This window comes from Arvicola amphibius, chromosome 6, assembly GCF_903992535.2.
Source record: "Arvicola amphibius chromosome 6, mArvAmp1.2, whole genome shotgun sequence".
Taxonomy (NCBI): domain Eukaryota; kingdom Metazoa; phylum Chordata; class Mammalia; order Rodentia; family Cricetidae; genus Arvicola; species Arvicola amphibius.
This window is the reverse complement of record NC_052052.2, coordinates 52,289,256-52,305,732: the sequence shown is the minus strand read 5'-3', so window position 1 is coordinate 52,305,732 and position 16,477 is coordinate 52,289,256. Positions and strand designations below refer to the sequence as shown.

The following is a 16,477-nucleotide window of genomic DNA, read 5'->3' as shown; positions in this document are numbered from 1 at the left end:
CATGGGTCCCCAGCCCTTTCTGTTCTTGAACTATTTTCCCCCAAGACTGCTGTTCATTTATTTACTTAGTAAATGAGTATAACGTAGATGACAACTTAAATCCTCTTCGTTCTACCATGTGGGCCAGAGTCTTTGCAGATATAATCATGACCAAAACATCCACCTTGCTATAGAAACCGTTGCTTCGCAGTGTGAGTTGTCGGTAGGCATTCAGCAGGTGGATATTCATGGTTGCTGTAAGCCCTGGGCACAGGACTAGCATCCTGCAAAGCTCTTGTCACAGCGTTTTCATTAGTAGATCAATACATAATTCCAACTGTTTACATCAAGTCATTTTTTTTTAAGTGGAGAAAACATCCCAGTCTTCTTGTGTTAGGAAACTAGATAGTGCTTGGAGACTCTTTCAAAGGTGAAATTGTAAGCCAAAAGTACAAAAATGTAAAAAAATGCCCCTAAATAAATTTACAAGAGATAGTTTGTAGTGTGAGAGCAGAGTGGGAGAACGCCTGCTCCACCCGAGCTGGTGAATTAAGAATCTGTGGTCTCTTCCTGCCTGGGAAATACTGCAGCATGGGTTTTGAGAACAAAAGTTAACCTTAGCGAGTAGGTGCATTCATAGAAACAGCTCCTGTAACTAATCAGGACCCCTCCCCTTTGCACAGACTGCTCTGTAGAATAGGAGTCAGGTAGGCACCCCGCTTTCCCCAGCTCCTTCTGGAAGTTTTAGCAGGATCCTGTATTTCGGCAGAAGCACGGCTTTCTCTCGTCACACTGTTCTCTATGTTTGCTCTGAGAAGCTTATCCAAATGCCCATCCAGTGCAGGATCTTCTCTGTGTTTTGGCCTTAGTGCTCAAGAAGAATGAGGTCCTGGGGGGCTGCCACTCCGTATTACTGCCTCAGCCTGTTCTCTACACAGAATAGTCTCTCATTTTGGAAGCATGATTCTAAACTTCTGCAGCTTCTAAGCAGCCCATCCAGTCCCAAGCTACGTGAGATATGCAAAAGTGATTAGATTCCCACTAAACGGATGACCTTGGGGGAAAGAGCTGACTTGTACTTTTATAAAAACTACTTTGTAATTCCAATCACTTTCTTCTTACATGTGATACAACAATGTTTTATAATTTTTATGCCATGTGCTCTAAAAACTGCTTCCTAATAGCTGGCCATGGCGGCGCAAGCCTTTAGTCCTAGCACTTGGGAGGCAGAGGCAGGAGGATCCTTGTGAGTTTGAGGCCAGCCTGGTCTGTAGAGAGTTCCAGGAGAGCCAGACTACACAAAGAAACCCTGTCTCAAAATACCAAAAGACAAATCATATCCCCAAAGATACTAGCTTTGAAACTTAACAAAATAATTATGTATTTTTTATATGAAAGAATAAGAATATGGTCTTCAGCAGGAAAAATATCAGTGAGAATTCTGAAAAAAAGAATAGTGTTTTGGGACTAGTTCTATTAGGTTTTAATGAGGACTACAATACCTTTTCTATTTTAAAATTATTGTTTCTATGTGTATAGATATTTTGGCTGTATGAATATCTGTGTACCATGTGTATGTGCCAGCACCCTGGAGGCCAGAAGATGACATCAGATTCCCTGGAGTTACAGATGGTTGAGGGCTGACATATGGGGCCTGAGAATTGAACCTGGGTCCTCTGGAAGAAGAACAGCTAATACACTTTCAATTGAGCTCTCTCCCCAGTCTCTATAGGAGCCTTATGACCATGGAAGGCAGTGTCAAGAGTATGGACACACAGATTATCAGAAAGGGCAAACCAGATCTGAATTTCTATAAAGTTTTGTTACAGTATAAAGGACACAGAATTGTGAAGGAATGAATGGTAATTCCAGGAAACTGGTATTTGTTTGGAAAAGAAGTTATTTAATAAACACATCTCTTATAAAGCAGAGCATAGTGGTATATGCCTATAATCATAATTCTGGAGGCCGAGGCAGGAGGATTGCCACAAGTTCAAGAGCAGGCTTGGTTACATAGTGAGTCCCAGACCAGACCAGGCTTCTGAATGAGATACTTTCTTAAAAAAGAAAACCAAAAACAACCGTATAAGACAATATCAATAAATCAAGTCTTCACAAGAAGGTGGAAGTAAATATATAATTCAGTTTTCACATAGAGAAAGATCTTTCAAGCTTAAAAAAGATGAAGGAAGTCAGAAAAAGTGAAAGTCCTCTCTGGCAGTGGAGACACTATGGCCATCAAAAGTAAAAATCAATTTACCTTGTCATGTAAAATTAGGAAATCATAAATCAGTATACCCAGAATCATAAATCGACGTCACCTCATTCACAATAATCATTACTATAATCACTATGTGTTCTACTGTGTGCCACATAGTCTTATTTTGGCACCAGGGTCTTGTAGTATTTTTCTATGTCGCACAGGCTAGTCTTAGCCTTGCCTCAGTCTCTTGGGTGCTAGAATTACAGGTGTATTTTACTATGTCTACATATACTCTTTTTTTATCAGCAGATATGTATTGTATACATTTATGGGGTACCATGTGATATTTTAACTCATGAATACATGGTATACTAGTCCGTTCAAGGTAAATTTATCCTAAACATTTATCACTTTGTGATGAAGAATTCTTACCCTCTTCATTCCCTTGCCCTCACTCCCACCTTCCATTCATTCTCTTCTTTTTGTTTCTTTCTTTGTTCTCTTTCCTTCCCTCCCTCCCTCTCTCCCTTTCTCTCCTCCTTCCTTCCTTCCTCCCTCCCTCTCTCTCTCTCTCTCTCTCTCTCTCTCTCTCTCTCTCTCTCTCTCTCTCTCTCTCTCTCTCTCTCTCTCCAGTGTAGCCCAGGCTGGCATCTAACTCCCTACAAAGCGGAGGATAACCTTAGGTTACTGCTCCTCCCACTTCCACGTCTCAAGTGCCGGGGTTGCAGTATGCACTAGCATGTCCAGCTATGTTAAACGTTCAAAATTCCCCTTTCTAGCTTTTAAAAGTATTCAAGGCATTATCACTATACACAGCCATCCTACTGTACAGTAGAATATTAGACTTCTGTATTATATTATACTATCTAACTCCATGTCTGTTTACCAACATTTCCTATCCCTTCATGACCCTGCTATCCCAACCGAACGTTACCCACACTTAATATATTGCAGCTATAAAATCTACAAAAGATGTCTTTTTTTACATATGAGTTTATTTATCCATCCTCAGGGTAATGCTTAGAGATAGGTATCTTGACCTCCTCTTACAGATGACCAGTCTGAAGTGTAGAGGCTAAATTAAATAACTTGTTAATGGTTCAGAATCACACATGGCTTAGTATGAAGAACACTACTCCCTTTCTTCTCAAGAATTCAATTTTGACTGTATTTATCTTTTTATTCTTTGTGTACAATACTGCCATCCAGACATAGCTACTGTTAGAATTTTCTAGATAAGGTTGAATTTATAGCCCTCTCTATGGAAATCATTTGCCCTCTGTAAGCATTCCTTGTGCGTTCCTGGAGTGCTTACATTCTCACTGTTCCTCTGACACTGAGCTTGGGCTCTGGGTCTGGTCTAGTTTACTTTAAACATCCCCCCTCATTCATTCTTGCCTGTGCCTCCTTGCTGGTCAACTTGCTAGTAACCTCTAGATTTTGAGTTGTGCAATGTAATAGTACGTGAATCCTTTTGAACCCTGGTATTTAGGCTGTAACTCCGAAGAAACTAGACTTCAATGGGTAACTGTGCGCAGGGAAGAACACTTCTGGTAGAAGGAGCAGCAGTAGCTGGAAAGGAAGGGCGCAGGAAGTTCGATCACCAGTATTGGAACATTACAGTAGTTCCTGTGAGGGAGAACGGAGGTTGAGAAGAAGTGGCTTGTGACAGGTACAGGACATGGAGGCTCTGGGCTCTGAAGTTAGGGCGAAGCTATTGACAATGGCACATCATCTTCAACCACCTGAAATTAGAAAAGTGGGCTTTAACAAATGGAGAGACAGCTCAGTGGTTAAGAACACTTGTTCAAATTGCAGAGAACCCAAGTTTGGTTCCCAACACCCACATGATGGATCACAACTATCTAAAACTCCAGTTCCAGGCATTTGATGCCCTCTTCTGGCCTCCATGGGCACCTGTATGCACATGTATACACCCAGGCACATATCCACACACATAAATAAATGAATAAATAAGGAAGGAGATAAGGTTAAGAGAAGAAAAGAGCCGGGCAGTGGTGGTGCACACCTTTAATCCCAGTGCTTGGGAGGCAGAGGCAGGCGGATCTCTGTGAGTTCGAGACCAGCCTGGTCTACAGAATGAGTTCAAGGACAGTCAGGACTGTTTCACAGAGAAACCCTGTCTCAAAAAACCAATTTAAAAAAAGGAAAAAGAAGAGAGGGGGGAGGGAGGGAGGGAGGGAGGGAGGGAGGGAGGGAGGGAGGGAAGAGAAGAAAAGAGAAGAGAAGGGAAGGGAATGGAAGGGAAGGGAAGAGAAGAGAAGAGAGCCTGGGCCATTCTACATCTCTGATGCATACTGGGATTTAGCAGGCACTTTTCTCTGGGGTGAGGGCAATGCCACATCATGCTGAGTGTTAAAAGGTCCAAGGGAAACCTGTTATTTATGATCCATGGTCTTTTGCATGGAGCATAGAGTCACATGTGCTCCTACTAGAATAGGTAAAGAACTCAGGCAAACGAGCGGTGTCACACAATGTGTAAGAAGAGACTGTCAGAAGAGGAAGGGCTAGGGATTCCAGGATGTGTCACATAGGCAGTCTCCTGCAGCCACCTCTAGTTCTTCCTTTGCCTGAGCCCGTTTCCTTGTCTGTAGTATGGAGATACAATATCCAGATCATGTGGTGCTAGCAAGAATTACAATGAACTTAATTATTGAGATAGGTACTTAATAATTTACAGCTATTGCATTATTAAAATAATTTAAATAATTTGTATAATTGAAAAATAGAACTAGCAGATACTTGATAGCAATGATCTGCAAACTGTTTTCTGTAAAGAAATGGGAACTCTAGGGAGGTGTCCAGGCCTGGGGTAATAAATGCAAAGCCAGCATCCTCCACCCCACTGCCAATCCACAGAAAGTATGGTTTTGTTTGTTCATAGGTATTGCTTATTGTCAGGATAGACCCACAGGCACAAGGTAGCAGTTAGGGAGAGCAGGGGCAAGAGAGGCTCAGGGACAAGGGGGTTGCGATAACAACTACCCCGGCAAACTTCTGCCATCTTTCTCTCTTGCTGGCGCTATCATCCGGTAGCCAAGATCTGGAAAGTCATAGATATCCTCCTTGGATCTAGAGCTGGTGGAGAAGGATGGGAAACAGCTGGAGAAGGGCAAGTGTATTGTATACTGGCTAGGTGTGGTTGTACATGTCCATAATCCCAGCTTCCTGGGATACTGAGGTTGGAGGAGGCTTAGGCACAGGAATCCAGGGCCAGCCCAGGGAACATGGTGAGAGCCTATGTCACACATTGATAGTGGATACATTGGCATAATATATTTGGCTTAAGGTGGAAATAGCCTAGAAATGCTAGGCTAGTATCTGATTGGAATGCATAATGAAGCTCTCTGATTTTCATTTTTTTTAGTTGGCTTTCCCTCAAGAGACTTGCCAGCCCACTTTCTCTCCATCTTTAAAAAATCTATGACTAGGGTTCACCTTGTTACTTAGGGTCTCTAGGGTCATGGACTATCTTTTGCTCACTATCTTTTGCTTTACAGCTAGTATCCACTTATGAGTGAGTACATACCATGTTATTTTTCTGGATCTGGGTTACCTCACTCAGAATGTTTTTTTTTTTCTATTTCCATCCATTTGCATGCAAATTTCAAGATGTCATTGTTTTTCACTGCTGAGTAGTACTCAGTTGTGTAAATGTAACAGTTGTGTAAATTATAGTCTATGACCCCAAAGAAGCTAAGTAGCAAGGTGAAACCTAAGAAAAACCATATTGATCCACCTGGAAAGGGGAAATAGACAAGATCACCTGGCAAAATTGGGAGCATGGGGGTGGGGGGAGAAGGGAGGGCAGAAGGGGAAGAAGAGGGGAGAAGGGGAAGGGGGAGGAGAACTTGAGGAAATGAGAGAGTCAAGATGGAGGAAGGACAGAGATGAGGGTAAGGAAAGAGACATTTTGATTGAGGGAGCCATTATGGGGCTAGCAAGAAACCTGACATCAGAGAAATTCCCAGGAATCTACAAGGATGACCCCAACTAAGACCCTAAACAATAGAGGAGAGGGTGCTGGAACTGGCCTTGCCATGTAGTCAGATTAAAGAATATCTTAAATGTCACCATAGAATCTTCATCCAGCAACTGATGGAGACAGAGGCAGAGACCCACAGTGGAGCACTGGGCTGAGCTCCCAAAGTCCAGTTGAAGAGTGGGAGGAGTGAGAATATGAGCAGAGGGGTCCAGACCGTGATGGAGACACCCACTGAAACACTTTACCCGAGCTAATGGGAGCTCCCCAACTCCAGCTGGAGAGGGAAGGAACCAGCATAGGACCAAACTAGACCCTCTGAATGTGGGTGACAGTTGTATGGCTGGGGCAGACTGCAGGGCCACTGGCAGTGGCACCAGGATTTATCCCTACTACTTGTACTGGTTTTTTGGAAACATATTCTCTTTGGTGGGATAAGTTGCTCAGCCTAGATATAGTAGGGAGGGCCTTGGACCTTCCCCAAAGCAATGTGCCTTACCCTCTCTAAGGAGTGAATGGGGTGGGTGAAGGGGAAGGTAGAGGGAGTGGGAACTGAAATTGGAATGTAAAATGAAAAAAGGTAGTTTGTTTTCTATTTTCAAATAAAATAAAATAAAATAAATTTTTAGAAAGTCTGACTAGTTAATAAGAGACAGCTGCCAAAAGTTTTGTGGGATTTAAAAATCAAACTGGCATCCATCCTCCATCCCCTTGCTTTAGTATTAAAATGCTAGTCAAGCATGTCTTTGTATGAAGAACATTATGAGGACCCAAGAGATCTACATGAAAGTGCCAGGTAGCATGTACCTTTTTCTTAGGAAAATGCTAAATACTTTCCTGGATTTTAAAACAACAACATCTGTAATTCTTGCCCCAAGGACTCAGCAGATAAAGACACTTGCCATCAAGTCTGACAACATGAGTTTGATCAACCTAAGTTTGATCACATGTAGGACAGAACCAGCTTTAAAATGTTCATATGCCATAGCATGCAGGTATGCATGATGTGAGTGCATGTGTGTGTGTCTGTACACACACACACAACATCACAAAGAAAGGAATGTAATTTTTAAAAAAAAAAATCAAAAAGAAATGTCAGGGAGGGCTATGAGGCCCCGAGAATCACCAGGTTTTGGTTTAGCCCCGTGCAGATATCTATGGCGATGTCTCAGGTGCATTCCTCAGTAACCTTCATCCTGGCCTGCCCAGGAGTGTGTCAAACGGCTTTTCGGTGTGCAGAGAGTTGGCTTCCTATTAAGGTCAACCCTACAAGAAGAGGGCAAGAATCAAAGGGCTTCAGAAAGAAACACACCATCCTCCTTAGCTCTCCGTTGGCCTGGGCCTGCTTCCTGTGCATGAGTGTTTGAAGTTTATGGGAGCACAGGCACACAGCAGGACACAAAGCATTAGCAGTTCTCTTTGCTGAGCCACCTTAGCTCCCAGACCTCGTAGCGAAACAATTATCTTTATCTGCATGGTCAACAGAGACTGTGGTTTCGTGCAGCCATACGTATAACCTTTTGCCATGCTATTACACATATCCCTTAATGCAAGAATCAATTCTTTTAGAAATTAGTTCCCATTTTAAAGTGAGGACGATGTGACAAAGGTTCGGTATGGATTCCTTCACTGTCCTCTGAGTGGCTGCCTGTGTGAGGCAACTAGCAAATCATAAAACAATTCCCAGGGCTTGACGTGAATTACTTTCGGTTGCTGCTGAAGTTCTTCCAGCTCAACCCGGTCACATTAGACAAAACAGTAGTCTGCAGACACAGCGCCTGGGCACTGGGGAGGTGAAGGCGAGCTAGTCCTTTTTTTTCCCTCTCTTCACTCCCTAAGGAAGGGGATAGACAAGTCGCTAACACATTGGAACCCTTCATTAATTCGGTTCGTTGTGTGTTCTTTTCTATTTAAATACTTTTTTAAAACTTAAAATGATAAAGGGAACGGAGTACTAAGTGCGCATGTGCAAGTCCTAAGTGCGCATGTGCAAGTCGTCAGCGCGGACCCACACGGTTTCTGCCCCACTCCTGGTCCCTGTGCCTCGCAGTTTATCAGCCACAGGTAGCCATTGCTTTGTTGATTTCTATAATTTTTAATACGTTATAGACGTTATCCTTAAGTGTTATGTGTAGTGATGTTTCCACCACGTGAAAAACTTTATTATATAGCACTCTTTAGCTGTGGAGAGGTTTCTGGCCTTTTCCATAGTCCTGTCTGTCAGTGTTTCCCTTCAGGATTTGATTATGCCTTTGAACGAACAGACTGGGAGTCTGTTGAAGGTAGAGACTATATTTTATTCTTCTCTTCACCACAGAATGTAGCACCAAACACAATACTTACATGTTTATTGACTAGTTTTATTGCAGTCTTCTTTTTGTCTGTATATGTGTATGTTAGTGTACCCGTGAGTGAGTAGGTGCTCATGCATGTTTGTGGGTATGCATGTGGAGGCCAAAGAAAAAAACCTTGGGTGCGATTTCTCGGTCATTATGCATCTTGTTATTATGGAAACAGGGTCTCTTGTTGGTCTGGGCTCACCAAGTAGACATGGCTGGCTGGCCATTGAGACCCAAGGAACCACCCGTCTCTGCCTTTCCGGTTCTGGGATTTCAAGTGAATACCAGTGTGCCAGGCTTGAGCATCAAACCCTAGGCTGACCGAGCTATCTCCCCTAGCATCTAGTCTTGTTCATTTTCACACTGTTCATTTATGAATGTGGGGTCTATATCGATTATGTCTCAAGCATTCTATTAATTGTTAGAGGTAGAATGATGGGCAAAGTAGATTTCTTTGTGGTATTTGCAATGGAGAATGGTAAATCATAGTAGATATATTGTCAGTCAGATATCAGTTTAAATTTCATATTTGTACCAAAGGATCTTGGATGTACTGAGCTTTTTTATAGTGAGTTTTCTTTTCTTTTGGAGACAGAATCCTTTCTATGCAGCCTAGGCTGGCTGCAAACTCACAATCCTTCTCTTCTTAATTCTAAGATTATAGACTATGCTCTGCCATGTCTGGCTTGGGATTTTAAATTTTTAACCTACAAAATGGACTACAGATGCCTTTTATTCAACATTTTGAGACCTCAAATACACAGTGTTTGTAAAGGCCGTAACAGTGTTTTCTGTACAGTGTATAATACAAACAGTAGCTTTCTTTCCTGGATGATGTAATAGGAAACTCTTGGTGGTCTAAATTTTTTTTTTGGTCAATCTCAGAAGGTGTCATGATTCTGGATTGCTTTCATGGTAACTGTATGTCCTTCGTTTTCAGTGGGCAATTCCTAGACACTGAGTGTGTTCAGGACAATGCATCGAACTGCCTTTTTATTAGGAGCTAAAGAACAGGGCATTGAAGAGATAAGGAGTCTTGTTTATTGCTGCCATGCAGAACAGAGGTGTCCTTTTGTGGGTGATGACATACACCTTTTGGGGCAGCATAGTAGAATAGGGAATTTGGAAGTCGACTTAGGTAGCAGAAGAGGCCAGAAAGAAAAAGCGGCTTGAGTTCAAGGACAGGGTCATGCCATACCAGACACATTTCCCGGTAATGAATAAACAAGGTTTCAGTTAGAGAATTCGCCTCTGTGTTAGTCAGTCCTATCATTGTGACCAAATCCATAAGAAAACGACTTAAAGGAGGAAGGGTTTCAACTGGCTTGTGACTTTAGAGGTCTTAGTCTATGATTCACGTCATTGTTGACTCCGTGCTTGCCATGAAGTGGCACATCACATGGTGGGAGTCTGTGGCAGAGGTTACTCACACATTAGCCACAGGAAGCGAGGAGGAGGAGACTAGGTAGCCTTCTGAAGCAAGCTCCCAGTGACTGGCTGCCTCCAGCAAGACTCTGCCTTCTCTTATACCTCCCCAAATAGCATGGCGAGCGGAGGTCCAAACAGCAAGCACAAGAGGCTGTGGCGTGCAGTTAATACTCAAGCCTCTTCAGGTTAAATTGGGTAGGAGAGTTCTCAACCCTGGGTATCTCTATTCTCTTTGCCTACTTCCCCCTTCAATGTCTTTTCTCCATTGTTCTAGTTTTTCTCAACGCTACCCAGAGTCGTAAATGCGCTAAATCCCTCACATCTAGTATCCATTAGGTCACTTATATTATTATCCTGGAATGAGAGAAAGGGTTCCTGAGAAAAGTGAGAACTTCAGGACTGGCATTACCTTTAGTACGACAACAGATCATTGATCATTGATCTCTCTTTTTTTTGTTGTTGTAAAATGTGTGACTTCTATCAAACAACCCCAGGCTTCAGTTTTTGAAAGTCCTCAGCTTGCTAGTACCGCACTCCTTCCATTTCAGACACCCCCCAGGGTAGAGTTTGCATGTCAATGCACACATGTGCCAAATGTCTAACAAAATCTAACTGGCTGGATGCTCAGCTTCATCTTTGGAAATAAAAAGGTTGCCACCAGTTGTCTGGTCCTAATTATAACTAACATGTATTATTTATTCTCTATGGAAATTTCCAGCATTTGAAGATGGGGAGACAATGTCTTTCCCTCCATCAGACAGACAAGGACCACATTTGGCTGGAAAGCAGGGAAGGGAAGTGGGAATGCCCTGGGAAGAAACTGGCTTGGCACAACACCTGCATGAAAACAGTTGTGGGAGGGACATAACCTATTCATATCCAGGATGCTCAATGCCTCGCTATTCAATGAAACAGTAACTTCCTTCATTGCTTCCAGTCTTGTGCATTTTGGTCATCTTGTTAGCTGTCTAGCGTCTTAGAAGGAATCTTGAGGATGAAGCCGTTGCTCAAACACTTGCTGTGTACATGAAAGGATCATGGGGGAACAAACGGAAAAGGGGTGACCCTGTGGCAAACAGAGTCAGGAAACTTGATTCCTTCTCTGGAGATGAGAAGGCAGAAACATCCTAAAGGTAATTTAACATAGGTTTAACAATGCAACAAGTAGATTTTAATGCCAACTTTAGGACGAATTTAAGAATTTAAAAAGATACCAGAAGGTAATCCTACTAAGTATTTAGTCATTTATTTTTAGAAACCTGACCAGTAGTTACCCTTCTGGGGAAATTCTTCTGTCTTTTCATGACTTTCATAGCCTCAGTAACTCCAATCCTCTTTTGTTCTATTTTAGAAATGTGATTATTTATATTGTTAGTGTGTGTCTACATCTGTGTCTGTGTGTGTGTCCTTGTGCACATGTGTGCATGTATGTGTTCCACAGTACACGCATCAAAGTCAGAAGACAAGTTAGTTCTCTTTTTCCACATTTACATGAACCCCAGAAATCAAACACAGATCACCAAGCCACCTCATTGACCCCAGTGCTCTTTTATGCCAAATATTTACAAACTTTCCATTCCTGTGCCAATCAAATCTTGTTAAGTTCACTATTAAACAATGCCATAGAGTTGTGCAATCCCCACTATGGTGCTAACATTATATTTATTAGTGTGATTAATTTTATATATCTGTCTTTCTTCTTTGTGGTAAGCCATGGGAGATTTGCAATCTCTAGGGCTTATCATAAAATAAATAAACATTGTTTAGTTAATGAACATAAAAATAACAGTTTTTAAAGGATAATTTTCCTCTTATAACTGTACTCCAACTCCAACAATTGCCCAACTTTTCTGTATAGCTTTTTGGCTCATCACAAGGGTCTAAATTCCAGAACTGCTTTTGGTTAAGGCATTTTGGGGTTTCCTGCCCTTCACCTGGATTTTGAAGTGCTTTGGGCCAAGAAAGAACCAATAGTCATTACAAATGCACATGACTTTAAGATATCCCTTTCTGTTATAAAAGCAAGGGGGATAGTTTAACCCTGTTTTCCTCTGAACTTGCCAGTCCTTCAAAACCAAGGACCCTGGTTAACCAGCAGTTGATCATTGGAGCCATGTGGCACTTGGATCTGGATTATGCCATTTGGAGCATACTATTGCTCTCTGATAGTGGATGAGTTCTCATGGACGTTCATGGTCAGATCTTTCATTCATCTGTTTAAAAATGAGTTAAAAATTGATGACCTTTGAATACATTTAATGAAAAAAATATATTTTTGTCAAATAAAATCAAATGTAGGGTCTAAATGTCAAAACCGTCCAGACTCGAGCGGCTCAGAAAGACTGTGAATGTGTGGGTGGGACGAGGAGAGAGGGGTTAAATCCATTCTGTTTATTTTTTTTCCCATTTATTCTCAGAAACTTCAAGAATACATTTAAGAAAGTGAAAGATAATGATTTCTTGAAATCATATTTTAAAGCATAATTTTTTCTCTAGTTTTGAATTCAATTTAATTTTTTTAAGCAGGTGTTGATTCAGGTCTAAAGTCATCCTGTGACGACTTCTAAAGAAAAGTATTTTCATTTCTTCATTGTTGTTAATATATTACTATCCACAGCAATGTCAGCTGGAGAAAATTCTAAGTGTGAAAACAAACATTAAGGGCTGGAGACATAGCTCAGTGGTAGAGCGCTTGTCTAGCACGCTCAAGGTCCTGAGTTCAACCCTAGCCTCATTAAAAACAGCAACGAAAAAAGGAGTTGGGAAGGTAGTTCGGTTGGCAAAGTGCTTGCCATGTAAGCGTGGAGATCCGGGTTCAAGCCCCAGAACCCGTGTGAAAGTCACGTGTACTGCTCCATTCTTGTAATCCCAGACCTGGGAAGGCAGAGACAGGCAGACCCCTGGGTCTTGCTGGCCAGTGAGCCTAACCTAATCAATACCCCCAAGTACCAGTCAGAGACCCTGTTTCAAATAACAAGGGGGGATGGCTCCTGGGAACAACACCTGAGGTTAATCTACATTCCTCACATCCGTATGCGTTTACATGTTTACATGCACATACACCTGTACACCCAAACATTGCTGTAGTTTCCCAAGGATTCCTAAAGACACGGCAGCAACAGCAGTGGTGTTGGCCTCCTGCAGAAGGGCCCACTGTGGCTCTTGATCCACTTTTTTCCAACAGAAGGGCAATGACATGTACGTTTTTTGCACTTACATTGACATTTTACATTGACATTTTAACTTGGCACATCTAAGTAGACAGTGAAAGATTTCCTGCCAGCATTTCCTGACCACCCAGTACTCCCCTGCTGGGTCACTTCTGAGCTTAGTCTCATGTATCACCTTCTAAAAGTTATAGAGACACATACATAGATATAGACTCTATTTTAAGAAAACTAAAGAGACAGTTTTAAATATATATTCTAAGACTCTAGTAGGTATTTTGTTACGTAGAGCCCATATATACAATCCTGTTTCTGTCATAAATGGTCTGTCTCTGTTGTAAATGGTTCCTGTTGGAAATGAACGCAGAGCTCACTGATGGAGGGGGGCTGATAAAATTGATATATGAAAAAGGTGGCAAATGCGACCAAGTTTAGACTCTCAAGCATTTAGTTCCATTTTTCATCATTGAAAGTAAGAAGTAGCTGAAAGGGGCTGGATCATAAAGAAACCTGATTCCTGATTCGTTAGTCTTTTCAAACCAACTGTGTTGTCCTGTATTTCCTAAAGTTGTAAAATGAGCCATAGGCCAGTGCTAAGGTTGAGATGGGACCAGACCTCATGGTTTTGGCAAGTCAGTTGACTGGGCCTAGAAAACGGGCTGGATGGAACTTCAGTTGGAGGAATAAGCGTGTTTCCTTCCTGAGGAAGGCCTTTTGTGGAACGCGCCTGGAATGAGGACATCAGGAGGTGCGGTGATGTTCAGTCAGGGGCTTGGCTGGGTTTGTGTATGGAATGGGAGGTGTGAGCTATTTTTGGAGGCTATCATTTCCCTTTGAGGTTTTTCTGGCTCATCCTATCTGCAACAATTTTATGATCTGTCTGTGTTGGCCTCGGCTGTCAACTTGATATAGCCCAGAGTTACCTGAAAAGAGAAATTTCAATAGAGGAACTGCCTGGATCGGCTTGACCTGTGGCTCTGTCTGTGGAGGGCCGTCTTGCTTATTAATTGATGTAAGAGGGTCCAGCACCGTGGGCACCACTCCTGAGGCCAGTGGTCCTGGCTATGTAAGAAAGCTAACTAAACATAAGCAGGGACTGAGCGAGAGAGCAAGCTAGCAAGCAGCATTCCTTCACAGGCTCTGCTTAGAGTTCTTGCTTAAGTTTCTGCCCTGACTTCCCTTAATGATCAACCTTGACCTGGAAGTGGAAACTAAATAAACTTTCTTTTTTTTTCAAAATATTTATTTATTTATTATGTATACAATATTCTGCCTGCAGGCCAGAAGAGGGCACCAGACCTCATTACAGATAGTTGTGAGCCACCATGTGGTTTCTGGGAATTGAACTCAGGACCTTTGGAAGAGCAGGCAATGCTCTTAACTGCTGAGCCATCTCTCCAGCCCCCTAAATAAACTTTCTAAGTTGCTCTTGGTCAGAGCATTATAGTATGTCAACAAAATGAAGCTAAGGCATTATTGCCAACTTCACATTTTTCTGAGATCTTATAGTTGAGGTTAGAAGCAAGAGGGATACTTTGAGATCAAGCTTGGAAAACTATGCTGCGCCCACACCCCTCTCATTCTCATATATAAAATGTAACCAACTGTAAGTCCTACTTACATTGACTTGACCTTGGCGTTCTTCTTCCCAATGAATCCGATAAGGATGTAACTCTCACTAAGACCATCCTTACAACACCACAGCATATAGCAAACAGCTTGCATGGACAACAAAGTGTGCTAGCAATACTGTGCCAAGTGCTCAGCTGCGATCTGGTAAATAAACTCCAGTCAGCCTCAGATCCTTAGCCACCTTTCTGTGACATTCTGTCAAAGTGATGACATTTGGTTTTGTTCCCTTGTAATCCAAGTATTGAAGGAAGAGAGAAGCTGGAGGAGGGACTGGAAGGGAGGGCGGTAGATGTACGACATGTGGATGGATAAAGGAAAACAATGAAAGCAAACAAAATAAGATTTCATTTTCTTCTATACCTGTCAGTCTGTCTATCTACACCAGTACCCCTCCCCACCATGCTTGGGTTTGAACCCAGGGCCTCACGTATGCCAGGTGAGCACTCCACCGCTGAGTTACTCTCCTAGCTCCATTTTCATTTTTAAAATGATATATACATTTAGTATGCTTAGTGGGCAGTATAATGGCATAAATTCATTAATTAAAGACTAATTATGAGAATATTATATGATCTTAATTACTTATCTCAATTGAGCAAACATTTAGTGAATGTCTAACTATGTCTCAGGCATTATATTAGAGAGGTATGGGGGAATATACATGCATACATACATATATACAGGTATACACACAAATATTGTTGGGAGGAATAATAGTTCAAGTATATTGCAGTTAGGATATGCAGTGGGGAATTGGATAATAAGTCCTAGAAGATGAAGATACTTGATTTCTTAGTAAAGAGTTTTGATTTTGTCCAGTGGAATATGGCTACATTTTAATATCAGAGCATTTTAAATGACTGTTCATATGCCTATTTTTAAATGAAGCCTTAGGCAAGAGGAGCTTGACCTGCGAAGCCATGTTAATGTCATCATCATGGGTCACGTTCTCTCGTTTTAGGAATGGCAGAAGGAGCTATGGACCTGATTTTGATCAATTCCCTACCTCTTGTGTCTGATGCTGAAACATCCCTCACCTGCATTGCCTCCGGATGGCATCCCCATGAGCCCATCACCATAGGAAGGGACTTTGAAGCCTTAATGAACCAGCACCAAGATCCACTGGAAGTTACTCAAGATGTGACCAGAGAATGGGCAAAAAAAGTGGTTTGGAAGAGAGAAAAGGCTAGTAAGATTAATGGTGCTTATTTCTGTGAAGGCCGTGTTCGAGGACAGGCAATAAGGATACGAACCATGAAGATGCGTCAACAAGGTAACATGCCTCTCAGTGATGGGCAGGTTGTGTCCACGGGGGACACACATTTTTTACCAGCTGCTCTTTTTGAGGTTGCACTAGCTGCCTAAGTGTAAAGAGTAAAGACACCATGTTCCTCAGCATGGCTTTGCTCTGCTCCCCACACATTAGAGATGAAAGGTATAATCCCTAGACTGGGACCAGTCAGGCCAATGCTATACATCATGTCTACTTCATAATTTGAAATGAAATATGTTATACATTCTAATTGTCTCACGATATTATGAGCATGTAATTATGTTGCTTGCAAATAATATGAAAATATCCCTGCCAAAATTATTGCCTACATATTTTCTTGATTTGATATTTTGTTTGGCCTGTTGATCATTGCTCCTAAAAGCAACTAATGTTTTAAAAAAAATAAATATGCTTTAAAAAATTACACAACGGTAGCTGGAGGGATGGCTCAGG

At 41.9% G+C, this 16,477-nt stretch overlaps 1 protein-coding gene across 2 annotated transcripts in view; it reads left to right on the top strand.

The window, feature by feature from the left end:
* Positions 1 to 16,477, top strand: part of Tek (TEK receptor tyrosine kinase) — a 97,349-nt gene that overhangs the window by 15,158 nt on the left and 65,714 nt on the right. For both annotated transcript variants that reach the window (XM_038334959.2, XM_038334958.2), the window contains exon 2: positions 15,713 to 16,024. In XM_038334959.2, the coding sequence (XP_038190887.1) occupies positions 15,713 to 16,024 (312 nt within the window). The remainder of the gene's footprint in view (positions 1 to 15,712; positions 16,025 to 16,477) is intronic.